Source organism: Mesoplodon bidens, assembly GCF_964165515.1.
Source record: "Mesoplodon bidens genome assembly, chromosome: 3".
Classification (NCBI taxonomy): domain Eukaryota; kingdom Metazoa; phylum Chordata; class Mammalia; order Artiodactyla; family Ziphiidae; genus Mesoplodon; species Mesoplodon bidens.
Window position 1 is genome coordinate 100,734,655 of NC_138178.1, and position 20,643 is coordinate 100,755,297.

At 41.2% G+C, this 20,643-nt stretch overlaps 1 protein-coding gene across 8 annotated transcripts in view; it reads right to left on the bottom strand.

The window, feature by feature from the left end:
* FMN1 (formin 1) overlaps positions 1-20,643 on the bottom strand; it is a gene marked incomplete at its 5' end in the record, with an annotated part of 410,703 nt that overhangs the window by 32,820 nt on the left and 357,240 nt on the right. For all 8 annotated transcript variants that reach the window (XM_081226859.1, XM_081226858.1, XM_081226857.1 and 5 more), the window contains 2 exons: positions 1,711-1,860; positions 6,744-6,795. In XM_081226859.1, coding sequence (XP_081082985.1) covers positions 1,711-1,860; positions 6,744-6,795 — 202 coding nt within the window. The remainder of the gene's footprint in view (positions 1-1,710; positions 1,861-6,743; positions 6,796-20,643) is intronic.

Here is a 20,643-nt window from a genome sequence, read left to right on the forward strand (position 1 = left end):
GGAAAAACTCCTCCATTTGGAATACGGTTCAGGATTTCAATAGAAGATTATTCAAATGAAAAGCAATTCGTTACCGTCTCTGTTGGTTTTTTGGGACCATTTTTAGGGCTCCAGCAACAAGGACAGATTCACTAAGGGCTAGGATCAAAATCTCAGGTGTGAAATCTTTAGCAAAGGCTGGACATTCAGGGCCCTCTGAGGGGCTCCCTGGCCTTCGGGTGTGGACGTGGAGAGCTGACTGGCCAGCTGCTACCTTGTTAGAGAGAGAGGAACTTGGCTCTGTCACGTTTCCTCTGAGGCTCACAAAACACAGAATGTATTCCACAGAAGCTTATTTTAGCTTAAAGGGCTAAACAAGAGATCGGAGGGTGAGAACAATGAGTGGGATGTCAAGATTTTTAGGGTTTTTTTTTTTTCATGTTATTATCAACAATCTATTTTCTTAACAATGTCACTTAACTTTTCTCTGCTTCATTTTATCCCTATAATGGATATACTCAGTTTAACTCCCAAGTTCCAAAAGAGTTAATGGTGGGAAGATGTGTTGATAAATATTTTTAAAGCTCTCTGACTTCCTTAGAAAGAAAGCAGGCTTGTGAAAAAATTCCCTGAGAAAATATTTAGAGATTCAGTAAGACTGAGTCAAGAAATCTCTAAATTATGAGCCCTTTAAAGTAGCTTTTTAAGGTAAAACATGTTAGTGTACTGCGTGTGTGTGTGTGTGTCTGTGTGGATATATTATGTGCACACCGTTTCTCTGATTACAAAGTAAAGAGCAAGCATAACTGAATTTTGGAATTTCAGGTTCTCAATGTTTAGTAAGATATAGATGCTACAATTAAACCACTTCCCTTCATTTGCAGAATTTGTCCCCGACTCCACTTTGAATGACACTCTCATACATCTGTTCTGCAGGAGAAGTAGCAAGACCTGTTTGAAGTTGAAATCCATGATACCCTTTGTAGAACAGTGGCAACCTGATCAAAACACCGATCAAGCAGAAATGCTTTTGTGTTCTGATCAACAGAGCCAAATTCAGTCTCTCTCTAAGGAGAACGCGCGCGCGCGCGCACACACACTCTCTCTCTCTCTCTCTCTCTCTCTCTCTCTCTCTCTCTCTCTCTCTCTCCCTATGTTCAGGGCCGAAGTTTTCCTTCTACCCCCAACTAATAAAATCAGGAGGCTGCAATGAGGCGAGCGGCACGCAGTTTGATGTCCTCAGCAGGATACGGGGAGTCAGAAGTGGCGCTGTAAATCCAGAGCGGGGCTTCAACACCGTGTTAAGTGTGGCCCGACTCTCAGAGATTTCCCTTTGATGCAAGTTCAGTATATTAATGGGAAAAGCATTCACTTTTATTTGTCTGTACTGTCTGCGACAGCAAGGCTGCCTCATTTAGCCTGGGCCAACATGAAAATACACAGAAAAGCAATCTGCTGCAAATTAGCACAGCTCCCCTTTCATTTACTAGCTAGTAATTGGAAGGGGTTAAGAAAGTGTAATTTATCAGATCACGTGAGTGTATTTGCTTATGCGGACAGCAAGCCTCCCCCGAATTTCCCTATGAACTCTGAGGCAGTAATCCTTCCTCGACATCCACTTGATCTGAAAGGCGATACTGACACGGGTGAGATGCACACACTTCCTTAGGTTTGAGAAGAAGGTTTCCTAGACCCCCGAATGGGGTGTTAATCAATCTATTAGAGCCTTACCTTTCTTTAGATATGTTTTTACTCTCCCGTTTCCAAATTGTCTTGAAGTCACTGCAGAACTCATACCACACCATAAACACGTAGTTGGGTGTGATCTCCTTCTCACCAGACTTTGGCTTCATCCCAAAATATCCTACTGTTGTTTCAAAACTGCAAAAGTAGAGAAGAAAAACAGTGAGGTAGAGGGTGAGAGGCTGTCAACGCTAATACCCATTAGGGGAGGAGAGGGGACACCAGGAGAGTTTCTCCCACACACTTCTCTTCTCTAGCACAGAAGCCCAGGCTTGAGTCACTGCAGCTTATCCTAAGCCTCAGTAAGACCTACGTGTTCAAGCCAATTATCTAAGAAATTTAACATGATTGGGGATACTCCTGGGCACATCTTATCTGTATAAAACCAGCATGTATAATTCCAGGGTGTATGTAGGTAAAACTTTTGGGGTTTGTTCTTCATCTCAAATCCATGTCATTTACCTGCTCTTTGTGTTAGGTTGAATGATTACATGGAACACTAATGACATGTTGGTTCTGTATCACCAGCAGTGGACAGTTAGAGAGCCCACGGGGAATCATCAGTCTGTTGACTGCTCCACAGAAAATCAAGAGACTGTTCTATCCTTATTCTGGCATCTTCTGGCTTTATAATCTTGGGTCAATCATTCAACACTGGGCTCTCAGTATTTTCAAGGGTAAAATAAGAGACTTAGACCAAATGATGTTTAAGAAAGCTACATTTTAAAGCTTGATGTGATACAGGAGTACAAACCATCAATGTACAAAAATACATATAATTGAAGCTATAGCAAGGATTGGAGGAAAAACCATTTTTGATCTTAAAAAATGATCTCTAACCCAGTCGGAAAAGAACCCAGGTTTTACAAGGGTGACTCCCAGATATCACTAAGAACCTCCTGACCTACCCCTTGGAGGTTCGTTCCCAGATGACTACCCAGGCCTCCCAAGCAGCCCTTCTTGGAGGCACTAGCTTTGCAGCAATTTATAGCTCTGCCCTCATTCCTTCTCCCCACCCACTCCAAGCCCCACAAGCTCATTTGCCATGAGCAAGAACACTTAAATAAATGGCCCCCTTTTCTAGGGTGTCGGAAACTAATCAAAGCAGGCATGGCTGGCCAGGTTTATTACTCAATGCTCTATCATCTGTTCAGACACAGCGTTGTTTTTTCTTTTTTTTGTGGCCATCCTGAATACTGAGTTTCTAACGGAACGCTATTCAACAGCAATTGTAAAACCCTGAAGCCCCATTACTATTATGGAGCATACTTTCAACTCAGTCTCAGTTATTGGGCACTATGTATCTCATAAGATTTTATCACATTTCACAGATGAACTGTTAATTGATTCCATGGCTATGATTAGGTGAGATCCAAGCTGGAGCTGCAGCTCTGAGTCCCATAAATTCTTTGTGCTTCTGTAAATAATAAATCTGTTTTTAATGCAAATTAAAACTACTGGTCAGGGAATTTTGGCTCCCAGTTATTAAAAGACTAGAAGTGCATAGGTGGAGAAGGGCAATAATTGCAGTAATTTCTTGAGGGACTTCTCTTATAATTCCAAACACACAGATTTTGGAGCAAAACCAGAAAGTAGCAATGTCCACTTTTGCCCAGGCATGACTCCTAATTCTGTGGCAGTCAAAACGCTGAATACACTTTTTATTTCATTCAAAATGAAAATTACATTGATTGTAGCATGGAAATGCGTAAGCAGAGAGTTCTGTAACCTAAAGGAACAGGCCATGAATTTCTTATGGAGTCACGGGCCTTTAGAACTGGAAGGGACGGACATGTCAGTCTGTCCAATGTTCCCATCTTACAGCTGAGAAAACAGAGACCCAGAAAGATGGAATGACCTTATTCATCGGCAGAGTTGGGTCCCCTGATTCTCCGTGAAATGCTTTTCCTGCTCTACCCACCCCCTGTTGTTCATACTCACTGACCCAGGCATTTAAGAAATAAAATAGTCATGTTTTGGTCTCTTTCCATGTTAGACGCCGTTGCCACCTAAGTCATACGTAATGTGTGTTACCCCCAACAAAGCACATCATTATTCTCTCTTCATTACGTTTACCTTCAACACAGAAACATATTTACTTGTGCAATGAATAGAGAAGAGAAAGTCTTCACTTTTAGTATTCAGAGGAGCAAATTATCTTCCTGATTTCCAGCATGACATAGTGAAGAGCACAGAAACTCTGCTCACTGCTTCAACGCCAACAGTTCCAGTGTTATTTGGAGTGTAGACTGTGAGACCAAGATGTTGCAAGGATGATACAGTTTCAGAGAATGACAGAATTGTTTGGTGGGTTATCACAGAGCTTGAGAAAAGCATGTCATCATCCTGTGGGCCACACTTTTCCCAACTCTGAATTGAATGATGTACTCTCACCACCTCTCCCCCGGGGAGTCTGGGAGGCCCTGCTTGCTAACCCTCAAAGAGTATGAAACCTAAAGGAAATAGTGAATTTCAGCATCCCCCCCCCCCATGTGTTTAAGTGAACCTCTTCAGGAGAACCAAAGCAAACAGAGTTGCAGAGGATGGCCTGGCTTTGGCACTCTGCAAGTTTAACGAAGTCACTCTGAGGATGTGTGCCTTATTGGATTTCAGTGTGATCCCTTTGTTCCAGGAAAAGCCAAAAGCTAGAATATGAACCTACAACTATCTGATAAGGTCTAGACTACGTTCCTCCCCACCCACCCAGTCCCGCTCCAAACACAACTCTCTTCCTTTCAAATTTAATTTTGATTCACAGAAGACTGATTATTGAAAACCTTCTGAAATTTGGGCATGAAAACTGCTGTTATTTGACAACAATATTGGAATTTTCTCCAACAGACAAAGGGGCAGTCATGCTGTTTGAAATTTCTGTTTCTCAGCAGATAATTAAAATAGCTTTCAACATTGAAAAGATTTATTTCTCATCATATGTTGTGTTCTATAAAACTTTTCTGCTTTACTCTCAACTGTTCCCTGACTCCTTTTCTCTCTGCTATAATTCCTTGTCTGATTTCTATCTTTTCTATTCAGCTAAACATTTTGAGAGTTCAGCCAATGATTATATCAAAGAGCCCACGGCAAAGGGAACGGTTTTACTTTTGCAGTATTGAGATGCCAGGGCGGAACATATCTGCTTATTGCCCCTCATGCATGCCTTTAGAAAACTGCTGAGGAAAAGCAAATATTCCTTAGCCTCAGAGTAAATTGTTTCTCTTGAGAATACAACATAAGAATTTCCTAAATCTCACTCGAATGTTGCAACACTGACCACCAACCTCCTTCAAGACTGTAACCAAACAACTGTGGTTTCTACGTTAAAGATGGGATCTAACATATTTCATGTATGACATGAAAGCTAGACTACCTTCACCACAAAGTCACGGAAAACGCTGACAACCGAAATTTATGACCCCCCTCAGCATAGCTAATGCACAGCAGCAACTTCGGCCCCTCTCACACAGGGCCCCTTTTCCTGAAGCAAGAATCCTGAAGAAGAATTAGAAATTTGACATCTACCTTAGAAAGTGAAATTTTGTTTGGCCTGATACCCATGTGTTGATGGTCCTTTCTATGCATATGGGATACTTCTATAACACAGACACACCAGCTTTACACGCTGACGAAGGGAAGCTTACTACAGGGATAATGTAAGCTCTATAGGGGATAAGGCCAATAAAGGGGCACAACCTAAAAATCTATAAACAGAATCATGTGATTGTCTTGGTTGTCAAAGATTATCATGCAAAGATGGTAATCATGATCAAGAACATGTCTGCCCTTAGAAAGATGCAAGATTTGCCCTCGCCTTGCTTCCTTCTGCATATTTATTCTATTGGCACTTACAGCGGGAAGCAGGGCAAGATGTCAGTGTCTGTCAAGGCAGAACAGACAGCACTGACTATAGGCTTTCAGTACCCTTGGAAATTGTGGTGAGATGGGAGGAAAAACGTTCATTTCTAGAACTTGTTCACTTGCATTTAATGAACTCCCCTCCTCACACATTTGTAAAGCTCATTTTCCTTTATCTACTGTTTCCTGTCCTTATCTCTTATTTAATTTTCTAGTACTTGTAGAACTGGTCCCAGCAAAATTTACCTCAGTTCTCAGCCCTGAATATGAGAAAGTCTCAGTGTATTCCCCCCTCACCTTTCTAAGAGGGAGGGAGAGCCAAGCTGACTAACCTGGTCAACTGAAAAAAAGAAAGACCCCCATGAGGGATCACAGCCAACGATTACTGGGCTCTACCAGGTGAGGTGGATGGTTCCGCTTGGGTGTCTATTAAGAGAGGGAAGAACGTAGAAGAGGCCTGAGGTAGGTGGGAGGTTGAATAGAAGACCTCTGGGGTCTCTTCCCCTTTTCTGTGCACACAGAGAGGAAAGTCCCTTCTCCCCATTTGTCCCTTGTTTACAGTATCCTCCAGGATCTGAGGAAAGACATATGTGTCTTAGGTGTTTGTAATAAATGGTTTAATCTAGTTGTAACACTAAGAAGGATCCCACTGTTCCCAGCGTCTGTGAAGTGTTTAGGAGCAGAGTAGTGGAGGAGACGCAAACAGGTGGAAATGGTGTCCTGACTCCTGAGGCAGGTGAGTCACTTCTGGATGATTCCCTGCTTCTTGAGGAAAACTATTCCCAAGTCCTATTTCTGGAGCTTTCACTCTAGCTCTCCCTAGACTCTTATTGCTTCTGGATGCAGAGTCTTAGCCGATGGGGTCCAAAGAATGGCTAGTCATTCATTTTGCTAAGTGAGATAAGCCAATCATAAAAGGGAAAAATTCTGTATGATTCTGCTTACATGAGGTACCTTAGAGCAGTCAAAGTCACAGAGGCAGAAAGTAGAATGGTGGTTGCCAGGGGCTGAAGGAAGGAGAGAATGGGGGAGTTATGGTTTAATGAGTACAGAGTTTGCCTTCAGAGAAGATGAAAAAGTTCTGGAGATGGTTGGTGTTGATGGTTTGTGATAATAACAAAAGAATAGCTAGGCAAAGAAAGACTTGGCGCCAATTCAGATCTGCTTACCTTTTCTGTGCATTCTCCAAGTGACTTTCTTCCATTGTATGCTCTTTTTTGGCTGTGAAAGAAATAATTACGGTTAAAATAGTATTTTCTTCCAGCATATCCTTTGTGTAATCTTCTTTGATTATACCCATTCATTATCAAAATAAATCTGAATTCAGGGGTTGGAAGGCCCTACCACGTATCCTGGCAATTGTACTCAATTTGCTACATCCACTACCACAGCTTTCTTGATAACAGCTATAGCTAATGGTGGCCATATAATTCATGGTTCTCTCTGGGATAGTTTTGAAAGGGGGGACTATTACTAATTACTCTGGGCAAAGGCTTAAATTGTAACATTCTTGGCCAGACTGGATCACATGGTCAGCCTAGCTATACCTGGCCTCTTTGGGAGCCTTGGCATGTGCTCAGCACTCCCCCTTTCCCCACAACAACCACTACCACAAAATAAACCCAGTACCACCTGCAATAGTTCTGCTCAGATTCAAAGGAATTCACTGTAATCCTTGCATACCCTGTCTCTACACCCATGGTCTAGGGAAGCCTATGGTCTCTTTACTGAGAATGTTTTTAAATGCACTGAAAAAATACTTAAAATTACTAAGGAAATCAATGATGCTGAGGTAGAATTCTGAATTTACAGATTAAGAACCCACACTCCGTAGGGACCACAGGGAAACCGGGAGGTTTCATTTGGGGGTGGTTCTTTTACATATTCTTCTCTCTGATCAGAAAATAAACATTGGGGTGCATGTGTCTTTTTGAATTATGGTTTTCTCTGGGTATATGCCCAGTAGTGGGATTGCTGGGTTGTATGGTAGTTCTATTTTTAGTTTTTTAAGGAACCTCCATACTGTTCTCCATAGTGGTTGTATCAATTTACCATTCCCACCAACAGTGCAAGAGGGTTCCCTTTGCTCCACACCCTCTTCAGCATTTATTATTTGTAGATTTTTTTTTTTTTTTTTAATTTATTTATTTTTATTTTTGGCTGTGTTGGGTCTTCGTTTCTGTGCAAGGACTTTCTCTAGTTGTGGCAAGTGGGGGCCACTCTTCATCATGGTGCGCGGGCCTCTCACTGTCGTGGCCTCTCTTGCTGCGGAGCACAGGCTCCAGACGCGCAGGCTCAGTAGTTGTGGCTCACGGGCCCAGTTGCTCCGCGGCATGTGGGATCTTCCCAGACCAGGGCCCGAACCCGTGCCCCCTGCATTGGCAGGCAGATTCTCAACCACTGCGCCACCAGGGAAGCCCTATTTGTAGATTTTTTGATGATGGCTATTCTGATCAGTGTGAGGTGATACCTCATTGTAGTTTTTTTTTTTTTTTTTTGCGGTATGTGGGCCTCTCACTGTTGTGGCCTCTCCCATTGCGGAGCACAGGCTCCGGACGCGCAGGCTCATCGGCCATGGCTCACGGGCCTAGCCGCTCCGCGGCACGTGGGATCTTCCCAGACCGGGGCACGAACCCGTGTCCCCTGCATCGGCAGGCGGACTCTCAACCACTGCACCACCAGGGAAGCCCCTCATTGTAGTTTTGATTTCCATTTTTCTAATAATTAGTGATGTTGAGCCTCTTTTCATGTGTTTGTTGGCCACCTGTATGTCTTCTTTGGAGAAATGTCTATTTAGGTCCTCCACCCATTTTTTGATTGGGTTATTTGCTTTTTCGATATTGAGCTGCATGAGCTATTTCGTCAACAGAGGAATGGATAAAGAATACATGGTACATATATATAATGGAATAGTTAGTACTCAGCCACTAAAAGGAACGAAATTGGGTCATTTGTAGAGACGTGGATAGACCTAGAGATAGTCATGCAGAGTGAAGTAAGTCAGAAAGATAAAAACAAGTATCGTATACTAATGCATATGTATGGAATCTAAAAAAGTTGTATAGGTGATCTCATTTGCAAAGCAGAAATAGAGACACAGATGTAGAGATACGGATAACAAGGGGGAAGGTGGGGTGGAATGAATTGGGAGATGGGGATTGACATGTGTACACTATTGATACTATGTATAAAATAGGGAACTAGGGGCTTCCCTGGTGGCGCAGTGGTTGAGAGCCCGCCTGCTGATGCAGGGGACACGGGTTCGTGCCCTGGTCCGGGAAGATCCCACGTGCTGTGGAGCAGCTGGGCCCGTGAGCCATGGCTGCTGAGCCTGCGCGTCCGGAGCCTGTGCTCCGCAATGGGAGAGGCCACAACAGCGAGAGGCCTGCGTACCGGAAAAAAAAAAAAAAAGGTAACTAGTGAGAACCTACTGTATAGCACAGGAAACTCTACTCAGTGCACTGTGGTGACCTATATGGGAAGGAAATCCAAAAAAGAGGGGATACATGTATACGTATAGCTGATTCACTTTGCTGTACAGTATAAACTAACACAACATTGTAAAGCAACTATACTCCAATAAAAAAAGTAAAAAAAAAGATAATACTGTCATATATGATAATACAACTCTTACACGAGACATCTTAAAAATGTCTAGAAGAATCATCAAGTCATAATCTCTATGAGCCTTAAGAGTCCTTTCATTTAGATACCCCATGCTCTTGGGTTGGAAGAATTAATATCATGAAAATGGCCATACTACCCAAAGCAATCTACAGGTTTAATGTGACCCCTATCAAACTACCCATGACATTTTTCACAGAATTAGAATAAATAATCCTAAAATTTCTATGGAATCATAAAAGACCCAAAATTGCCAAAGTAATCCTGAGGAAAAAGAACAAAGCAAGAGGCATAACCCTCCCAGACTTCAGACAATACTACAAAGCTACAGTAATTGAAACAGCATGGTATTGGCACAAAAACAGACATATAGATCAATGAAAAAGAATAGAGTCCAGAAATAAACCCACACACCTATGGTCAAATAGTCTTTGACAAAGGAGACAAGGATATACAATGGGAAAAAGTCTCTTCAGCAAGTGGTATTGGGAAAGCTGGACAGCCACATGCAAATCAATGAACTTAGAACACACCCTCACACTATACACAAAAATAAACTCAAAATGGCTTAAAGACTTAAATATAAGACACGATACCATAAAACTCCTAGAAGAGAACATAGGCAAAACATTCCCTGACATAAATTGTACCAATGTTTTCTTAGGTCAGTCTCCCAAGGCAATAGAAATAAAAGCAAAAATGAACAAATGGGACCAAGTCAAACTTACAAGCTTTTGCAAAGTGAAGGAAACCATAAACAAAATGAAAAGACAACCTACAGAATGGGAGAAAATACTTGCAAAAGATGTGATCAACAAGGGCTTAATTTCCAAAATATACAAACAGCTCATACAACTCAACAACAAAAAAACAAGTAACCTAATCGAAAAATGGGCAGAAGACCTAAATAGACATTTCTCCAAAGAAGACATACAGATGGCCAACAGGCACATAAAAGATAAAAACTACAATGAGATCAAAGATCAAAACTACCTCGCACCTGTCAGAATGGCCATCACTAAAAAGTATACAAATAACAAACACTAGAGAGGGTGTGGAGAAAAGGGAACCCTCCTACACTGTTGGTGGGAATGTAAGTTGGTGCAGCTATTATGAAAAACAGTATGGAGGTTCCTCAAAAAACTAAAAATAGAGTTGCCATATGATCCAGCAATCCCACTCCTGGGCATATATCTGGACAAAACTATAATTCAAAAAGATACATGCAACCCCAATGTTCATTGCAGCACTATTCACAGTAGCCAGCACATGGAAACAACCTAAATATCCATCAACAGATGAATGGATAAAGAAGATATGGTACATATATACAATGGAATATTACTCAGCCATAAAAAGGAATGAAATAATGCCATTTGCAGCAACATGGATGGACCTAGAGATTATCATACTAAGTGAAGTAAGAAAGAGAAAGACAAACACCATATGATATCACATGTGGAATCTAAAATATGACACAAATGAACTTATCTATGAAACAGAAACAGACTCACCGACATAAAGAACAGACATGTGGTTGCCAAGGGGGAAGGGGTATGGAGGAGGGATGGAGGGGGAGTTTGGGATTAGCAGATGCAAACTAGTATATATATAATGGATAAATAACAAGGTCCTCCTATATAGCACACAGAACTATATTCAATATCCTGTGATAAACGTAATGGAAAAGAATATTAAAAAATAAAAAAGAACGTAGGGGAAAAAGCCTGGGCCCGTCTAAGAGGCAAGAGACCATTGTTTCGGGGTGCACGAGGAGAGGGGACTCAGAGCACTGCCTAAACGCGCTCCAGAGATGAGCGCAAGCCACGGCTATCAGCGCGGACACCAGAGACGGGCATGAAATGCTAAGGCTGCTGCTGCAGCCACCAAGAAGCCTGTGTGCAAGCACAGGTCACTACCCACACCTCCCCTCCTGGGAGCCTGTGCAGCTTGCCACTGCCAGGGTCCCGTGATCCAGGGACAACTTCCCCGGGAGAACACACAGCACGCCTCAGGCTGTTGCAACGTCGTGTTGGCCTCTGCCGCAGCAGGCTGGTCCTGCATTCTATAACCCTCCCTTCCCCCCGGCCTGAGTGAGCCAGAGTTCCCTAATCAGCTGCTACTTTAATAACCCCACCCTGTCTGAGCGAAGAACAGACGCCCTCAGGCAACCTACACGCAGAGGCGGGGCCAAATCCAAAGCTGAACCCCAGGAGCTGTGTGAAAAAAGAAGAGAAAGATAAATCTCTCCCAGCAGCCTCAGGAGCAGCATATTTAATCTCCACAATCAACTTGATGTACCCTGCATCTGTGGAATACCTGAATAGACAACGAATCATCCCATAATTGAGACGGTGAACATTGGGAACAACAATATGTATTTTTTTCCTTTTTCTCTTTTTTTGAGTATGTATGTGTATGCTTCTTTGTGTCATTTTGTCTGTATAGCTTTGCTTTTACCATTTGTCCTAGGGTTCTGTCTGTCCGTTTTTTTTTTTAGTATAGTTTTTAGCACTTGTTATCATTGGTGGATTTGTTTTTTGGTTTGGTTGCTCTCCTCTTTCTTTTCTTTTTTAATTACTTAAAAATCTTTTAATATGTTTAATAATTATTTTTTATTTTAATAACTTTATTTTATTTTTCCTTCCTCCCTCCCTCCCTCCCTTCCTTCCTTTTTTCTCCCTTTTCCTCTGAGCCGTGTGGCTGACGGGTCTTGGTGCTCCGGGGGGTGTCAGGCCTGTTCATCTGAGGTGGGAGAGCCGAGTTCAGGACATTGGTCCACCAGATATCTCCTGGCTCCATGTAATATCAAATGGTGAAAACTCTCCCAGAGATCTCCATCTCAATGCTAAGACCCAGCTCCACTCAACGAGGAGCAAGCTACAGTGCTGGACACCCTATGCCAAACAACTAGCAAGACAGGAATACAACCCCACCCATTAGCAGAGATGTTGCCTAAAATCATAATGAAGTCACAGACACCCCAAAACACACCACCAGACACAGCCCTGCCCACCAGAAAGACAAGATCCAGCCTCATCCACCAGAACACAGGTACTAGTCCACTCCACCAGGAAGCCTACACAACCCACTAAACCAACCTTACCCACTGGGAGCAGACACCAAAAACAATGGGAACGACGAACCTGCAGCCTGCGAAAAGGAGATGCCAAACACAGTAAGTTAAGCAAACTGAGAGGACAGAGAACACACAGCAGATGAAGGAGAAAGGTAAAAACCCACCAGAACAAACAAATGAAGAGGAAATAGGCAGTCTGCCTGGAAAAGGATTCAGAGTAATGACAGTAAAGATGATCCAAAATCTTGGAAATAGAATGGAGAAAATACAAGAAACGTTTAACAAGGGCCTAGAAGAATGAAAGAGCAAACAAACAATGATGAACAACACAATAAATGAAATTAAAAATTCTCTAGAAGGAATCAATAGCAGAATAACTGAGGCAGAAGAATGGATAAGTGACCTGGAAGATAAAATAGTGGAAATAACTACTGCAGAGCAGAATAAAGAAAAAAGAATGAAAAGAATTGAGGACAGTCTCAGAGACCTCTGGGACAACATTAAACACACCAACGTTTGAATTATCGGGGTGCCAGAAGAAGAAGAGAAAAAGAAAGGGACTGAGAAAATATTTGAAGAGATTATAGTTGAAAACTTCACTGATATGGGAAAGGAAATAGTTAATCAAGTCCAGGAAGTGCAAAGAGTCCCATACAGGATAAATCCAAGAAGAAACATTCCAAGACACATATTAATCAAATTATCAAAAATTAAATACAAAGAAAACATATTAAAAACAGCAAGGGAAAAACAACAAATAATATACATGGGAATCCCCATAAGGTTAACAGCTGATCTTTCAGCAGAAACTCTGCAAGCCAGAAGGGACCGGCAGGACATATTTAAAGTGATGAAAGGGGAAAACCTACAATCAAGAATCAGATTTGATGGAGAAATTAAAACCTTTACAGACAAGCAAAAGCTAAGAGAATTCAGCACCACCAAACCAGCTTTACAACAAATGCTAAAGGAACTCCTCTAGGCAGGAAACAAAAGAGAAGGAAAAGACCTATAATAACAAACCCAAAACAATTAAGAAAATGGTAATAGGAACATAGATATTGATAATTCCCTTAAATGTAAATGGACTAAATGCTCCCACCAAAAGACACAGACTGGCTGAATGGATACAAAACAAGACCCATATATATGCTGTCTACAAGAGACCCACTACAGACCTAGGGACACATACAGACTGAAAGTGAGGGGATGGAAAAAGATATTCCATGCAAATGGAAATCAAAAGAAAGCTGGGGGCTTCCCTGGTGGTGCAGTGGTTGAGAGTCCGCCTGCCGATGCAGGAGACACGAGTTCGTGCCCCGCTCCGGGAAGATCCCACATGCCGCGGAGTGGCTGGGCCCATGAGCCATGGCTGCTGAGCCTGCAGGTCTGGAGCCTGTGCTCCGCAACGGGAGAGGCCACAACAGTGAGAGGCCCACGTACCGCAAAAAAAAAAAAAAAAAAGAAAGACGTTAAAGACTATTACAAGAGACAAAGAAGGACACTACATAATGATCAAGGGATCAGTCCAAGAAGAAGACACAACAACTGTAAATATTTATGCACCCAGCGTAGGAGCACCTGGATACATAAGGCAAATACTAACAGCCATAAACGGGGGAATCGACAGTAACACAGTCATAGTAGGGGACTTTAACCCCCACTTTCACCAATGGACAGATCATCCAAAATGAAAATAAATAAGGAAACACAAGCTTTAAATGACACATTACACAAGATGGACTTAATTGATATTTACTGGACATTCCATCCAAAAAGAACAGAATACACTTTCTTCTCAAGTGCTCATGGAACATTCTCCAGGATAAATCATATCTTGGGTCACAAATCAAGCCTTGGTAAATTTAAGAAAATGTGAAATTGATTCAAGTATTTTTTTTTTGACCACAATGCTATGAGACTAGATATCAGTTATAGGAAAAAAAATCTGTAAAAAATACAAACACATGGAGGCTAAACAATACATTACTAAATAACCAAGAGATCACTGAAGAAATCAAAGAGGAAATTAAAAAATACCTAGAGACAAATGACAATGAAAACAACAACCCAAAATCTATGGGATGCAGCAAAAGCAGTTCTAAGAGGGAAGTTTATAGCAATAAAATCCTACCTCAAGAAACAAGAAACATCTCAAATAAACAACTTAACCTTACACCTAAAGCAATTAGAGAAAGAAGAACAAAATCCCCCCAAACTTCACAGAAGGAAAGAAATCATAAAGATCGGATCAGAAAAAAATGAAAAAGAAATGAAGGAAACAATAGCAAAGACCAATAAAACTAAAAGCTGGTTCTGTGAGAAGATAAACAAAACTGATAAACCATTAGCCAGACTCATCAAGAAAAAAGGGGAGAAGACTCAAATCATTAGAATTAGAAATGAAAAAGGAGAAGTAACAAGTGACACTGCAGAAATACAAAGGATCATGAGAGATTACTATAAGCAACTACATGTCAATAAAATAGACAACTGGGAAGAAATGAACACATTCTTAGAAAAGCACAACCTTCTGAGACTGAACCAGGAAGAAATAGAAAATATAAACAGACCAATCACAAGCAATGAAATTGAGACTGCAATTAAAAATCTTCCAACAAGCCAAAGCCCAGGACCAGATGGCTTCACAGGCGAATTCTATCAAACATTTAGAGAAGAGCTAACACCTATCCTTCTCAAACTCTTCCAAAATATAGCAGAGGGAGGAACACTCCCAAACTCATTCTACGAGGCCACTATCACCCTGATAACAAAACCCAACAAAGATGTCACAAAGAAGGAAAACTACAGGCCAATATCACTGATGAACATAGATGCAAAAATCCTCAACAAAATACTAGCAAACAGAATCCAACAGCACATTAAAAGGATCATACACCATGATCAAGTGGGGTTTATCCCAGGAATGCAAGGATTCTTCAATATACGCAAATCAATCAATGTGATACACCATATTAACAAACTGAAGGGTAAAAACCATATGATCATCTCTGTTAACAGATGCAGGAAAAGCTGTCAGCAAAATTCAACACCGATTTATGATAAAAGCTCTCCAGAAAGTAGGCATAGAGGGAACTTAACTCAACATAATAAAGGTCATATATGACAAACCCACAGCCAACATCATTCTCAATGGTGGAAAACTGAAACCATTTCCACTAAGATCAGGAAAAAGACAAGGTTGCCCACTCTCACCACTATTATTCCACATAGTTTTGGAAGTTTTAGCCATAGCAATCAGAGAAGAAAAAGAAATAAAAAGAATCAAAATAGGAAAAGAAGAAGTAAAACTGTCACTGTTTGCAAATGACATGATACTATACATAGATAATCCTAAGGATGCCACCAGAAAACTAGCAGAGCTAATCAATGAATTTGGTAAAGTAGCAGGATCCAAAATTAGCAGAACATAGCAGAACATATAGCAGAAAACTATAAGACACTGATGAAAGAAATTAAAGATGATACAGACAGGTGGAGAGATACACCGTGTTCTTTGATTGGAAGAATCAACCCTGTGAAAATGACTATACTGCCCAAAGCAATCTACAGATTCAGTGCAATCCCTATCAAACTACTAATGGCATTTTTCACATAACTAGAACAAAAAATTTCACAATTTGTATGGAAACACTAAAGACTCTGAATAGCCAAGGCAATCCTGAGAAAGAAAAACGGAGCTGGAGGAATCAGGCTCCCTGACTTCAGACTATACTACAAAGCTACTACAAAGTAATCAAGACAGTATGGTAGTGGCATAAAAACAGAAATATAGATCAGTGGAACAGGATAGACAGCCCAGAGATAAACCCACACACATATGGTCACCTTATTTTTGATAAATGAGGCAAGCATATACAATGAAGACAGCCTCTTCCATAAGTGGTGCTGGAAAAACTGGACAGCTACATGTAAAAGAATGAAATTAGAACACTCCCTAACAACATACACAAAAATAAACTCAAAATGGATTAAAGACCTAAACGTATGGCCAGACACTATAAAACTCTTAGAGTAAAGCATAGGCAGAACACTCTATGACATAAATCACAGCAAGATCCTTTTTGATCCACCTCCTAGAGAAGTGGAAATAAAAACAAAAATAAACAAATGGGATCTAATGAAACTGAAAGGCTTTTGCACAGCAAAGGAAACCATAAACAAGATGAAAAGACAACCCTCAGAATGGGAGAAAATATTTGCAAATGAAGCAACTGACAAAGGATTAATCTCCAAAATTTACAAGCAGCTCATGCAGCTCAATATCAAAAAAACAAACAACCCAATCTAAAAATGGGCAGAAGATCTAAATAGACATTTCTCCAAAGAAGATATACAGTTGCCAACAAACACATGAAAGGATGCTCAATATCAAAATCATTAGAGAAATGCAAATCAAAAGTACAATGAGGTATCACCTCACACCACTCAGAATGGCCATCGTCAAATATCTACAAACAATGAATGCTGGAGAGGGTGTGGAGAAAAGGAAACCCTGTTGGTGGGAATGTAAAATGATACAGCCACTATGGAGAACAGTATGGAGGTTCCTTAAAAAAACTAAAAATAGAACTACCATACGACCCAGCTATCCCACTCTTTGGCATATACCCTGAGAAAACCATAATTCAAAAAGAGTCATGTACCACAATGTTCATTGCAGCTCTATTTACAATAGCCAGGACATGGAAGCAACCTAAGTGTCCATCGACAGATGAATGGATAAAGAAGATGTGGCACACATATACAATGGAATTGTAGTCAGCCATAAAAAGAAATGAATTGAGTTATTTGTAGTGAGGTGGATGGATCTAGAGTCTGTCATACAGAGTGAAATAAGTCAGAAAGAGAAAAACAAATACCATATGCTAACACATATATATGGAATCTAAAAAAAAAAGAAAAAAATCGTTATGAAGAACCTAGGGGCAGGACAGGAATAAAGACGCAGACGTAGAGAATGGACTTGAAGACACAGGGAGGGGGAAGTGTAAGCTGGGACGAAGTGAGAGAGTGGCATGGACATATATACACTACCAAATGTAAAATAGATAGCTAGTGGGAAGCAGCTGCATAGCACAGGGAGATCAGCTGGGTGCTTTGTGACCACCTAGAGGGGTGGGATAGGGAGGGTGGGAGGGAGACGCAAGAGGGAAGAGATATGGGGATATATGTATATGTATAGCTGATTCACTTTGTTATAAAGCAGAAACGAACACACCATTGTATAGCAATTATACTCCAATAAAGATATTAAAAATGTATACATATGTATAATTGAATCACTTTGCTGTAGAGGAGGAGAAAATAACACAACATTGTAAATCAACTATACTTCAATTAAAAAAAGATTCCTTTCATTATGGCTACAATGATGCAAAATGAATGGGAAAAGAAAATCAATTGTATCTAGGGCCTATGTTGTGATACTTCATGAAAGGTATTAAAGGATTTTAAAATATCACTTTAAATTAAGCCTAGCTCTGCCATGTGCTACCTGTGTGACTAGGCAAGTCACTCCTGATCAACTGTGTAGTTACGGCCTCATCTGTCCTCTTAGCATAGCCACAGAGACCACCATCCTACAGCTGTTACAAAGATTAAATGAGACAATACATGTAAAGCCCTTAGCTGTCCTCTTAGCATAGCCACAGAGACCACCATCCTACAGCTGTTACAAAGATTAAATGAGACAATACATGTAAAGCCCTTAGCACCTAAGACGCGCTCATAAATGACGTGACAGGTATTACTGGCACCTCATCATCATTCACTTTATCACTGATGATAAAATGTAAATTTTGTCAAGTTACTCCCCTGCTCAGAATAGCTTGCCATCTCTCTTGACATAACCCCTGAAGTCTTCACAGTGGCCCCAAGGCCCTGCCATTCTAGCCCCTGGCTCCCCTGTGACATTCCTCCTCCTTCCCATGCTCATTCCTTTCCAGTCTGGCTGGCCAGCTGGCTGATGGAGCACACTGAGCATGTGCACTGGGGATCTTTGCACTTGCCTTTCCTCCTCCCTGGGGCACCCTGCCCACAGACTCCGCATGACTGGGTCCCTCACTCCATTAGGTCTCAGCTCAAACATCACCTTCTCTGATTCTGCTAAATTAAAGACCATCCCTTGCCATGTATCCTCCCCACCCTTTTCCCTATAGCCTCTGTCTACTTGACAGACTATGCAGTTACTCATTTGTTTATTATACGACATTGAATGGAAGCTTCAAGACAGCAGCCACTTCACCTGGCCTGTTTTCTTTTGTGCCTTAAACACGGAAAAGTGTCCACATATTAAATAAATTATTTTAGCTAAAAATGTATATATTGGACAATGGTTGCTTAAATAGAGAGATATTAAGTTTCCTAAACATAAAACTTTATATTCAGAATATGAACATAGGCTAAAGAAGAATGTCAGGCTAAAGTTATATAGTATTATCTCTAAGTCCAGTAAATTTCAACAAAAATATTTTTTTATATTAAAATGATTTGGCTTGGATAACGACATCCTTCTCGGTAAAGTCATAGTCATTGCTATCTTCTGTGCTATGATTCCCCCCATCCTCCTAGCAGGAATCTCTGTGAATTAGTTGGGTTCTTAGTCAATCAGATACAGAGAAGTGACTTACGTCTCTCATAGGCTACCAAGTTCCCCCAAATGTGAAACAAACTACTGGTTTGTTCTTATCCAGTGATTATTAATTATGCACATGGCCAAACAAGGGGGAAAATTCCTTTAAGGCATGAGTGATCTTCCTGGAGCACAGCTGTTGTTCTCTGTCACCAGGTGTTTCTAACTGGTTACTTCCACTTTGTGCTAAGCAGACTGTGGTCAACCCGTCATTGCATATAAATTTAGAGAGAAATACCCTCTCCAAACTGAATTAAGATGAGATTAAGCTTGTGCAATAGCTCTATGAATATGGTTATTTGGGAAAAAACAGCATCCAAATGTAAAAAGAGGTATTACTAAGAGGCAGTGCATTCTGCAGAACCTCTGAGGGTTTTGGGGACAAGAGCCTTCAGGAAAAGGAGAAGAACCTAGAGATCTCAAGTCTTCCTAAGCCAAGGGCCTATGTACAGACAGAAAAGGCAGTCACCCCCCTGGTGTGACCTTGAATCTCCACCAGCCTAAAATATTTCTCCTGCCACAATGTGTGAAATTTCCAACCATGTCATTATACATTTTAAGTCCTCAAAACGCTCTGAGCAAAACAAAAAAGACATTACCTAGAAGAAAAATGTTTAAAGACTGGAGTCACAAACTCAAGTTCCAACATCACCAACAAATAAGGTAATTGTAGGCCAAGTGTAAGAACCTTAACATTCCAAAATTCTCTCTCTAACTCTTCAATACTGGAACTGACACAATCCCAGTGCAGGGAAGCCACCAGGGAGTGGGAGAGAAATGGGAAGGCCATGCCCCATTTAAGGGAGGGAAGGCACTAGCCACTGCTAACCGATCTTCCACCTTTTTCAGAGAAGCTAGGTTTTTGGTTTTTTGTTTTTTTAACATATATATATATATATATATATATATATATATATATATATATATATATATATATATATAATTTATTTATTTGGCTGCGTCAGGTCTTAGTTGCAGCATGCGGGATCTTCATTGCAGCGTGCGGGATCTTTTCATTGCAGTGCATGGGCTTCTCTCTAGTTGTGGTGTGCGGGCTCAGTAGTTGCAGCACGTGGGGTTAGTTGCCCCGCGGCATGCAGGATCTTAGTTCCCCAACCAGTGATTGGACCCATGTCCCCAGCATTGGAAGGTGGATTCTTAACCACTAGACCACCAGGGAAGTCCCACAGCTAGGATATTTTAAACATATGTTCCCAACTTTAGAAAGATGTTTCAAACATTCTGTAGGAGAAAGATCCCATTCCCACTGGCCGTATCTGGCTCTGCAAGCTCTAGTAGCTACAGACATCATGACATAGGTGGGTCTGTTCTTTCATTCCACGTGCCAGACCCTGTTCTAGGTGCGTGGGATCCCCAGTGAAGAAAGCAGACAAATGCCCCTACAGAACTTTCATTCTAGGGGAAGACAGACAATTAAACCTGAGAGAATAAGATGCAGTATAAGTAATTTTCGATGAGGGGTAGCAAAAAAAGAAAAAAATTCCAGAGTACGGATTGTTGCCTATAGAAGGAGACTCTATGTGGGTTACTGAATTAGGGGTGCGTAGGCAGCCAGAGCATGCCACAGAGGTACCCGGCACAAAAAGGGAGAGACAATGTTTAAATTGAAGATGGTACATCTTAGATGGAAACTGTCCTTACCCTACAAATATGACGAGTCGTGGCCCTGAATCCATGTGTGGAGTTTCCT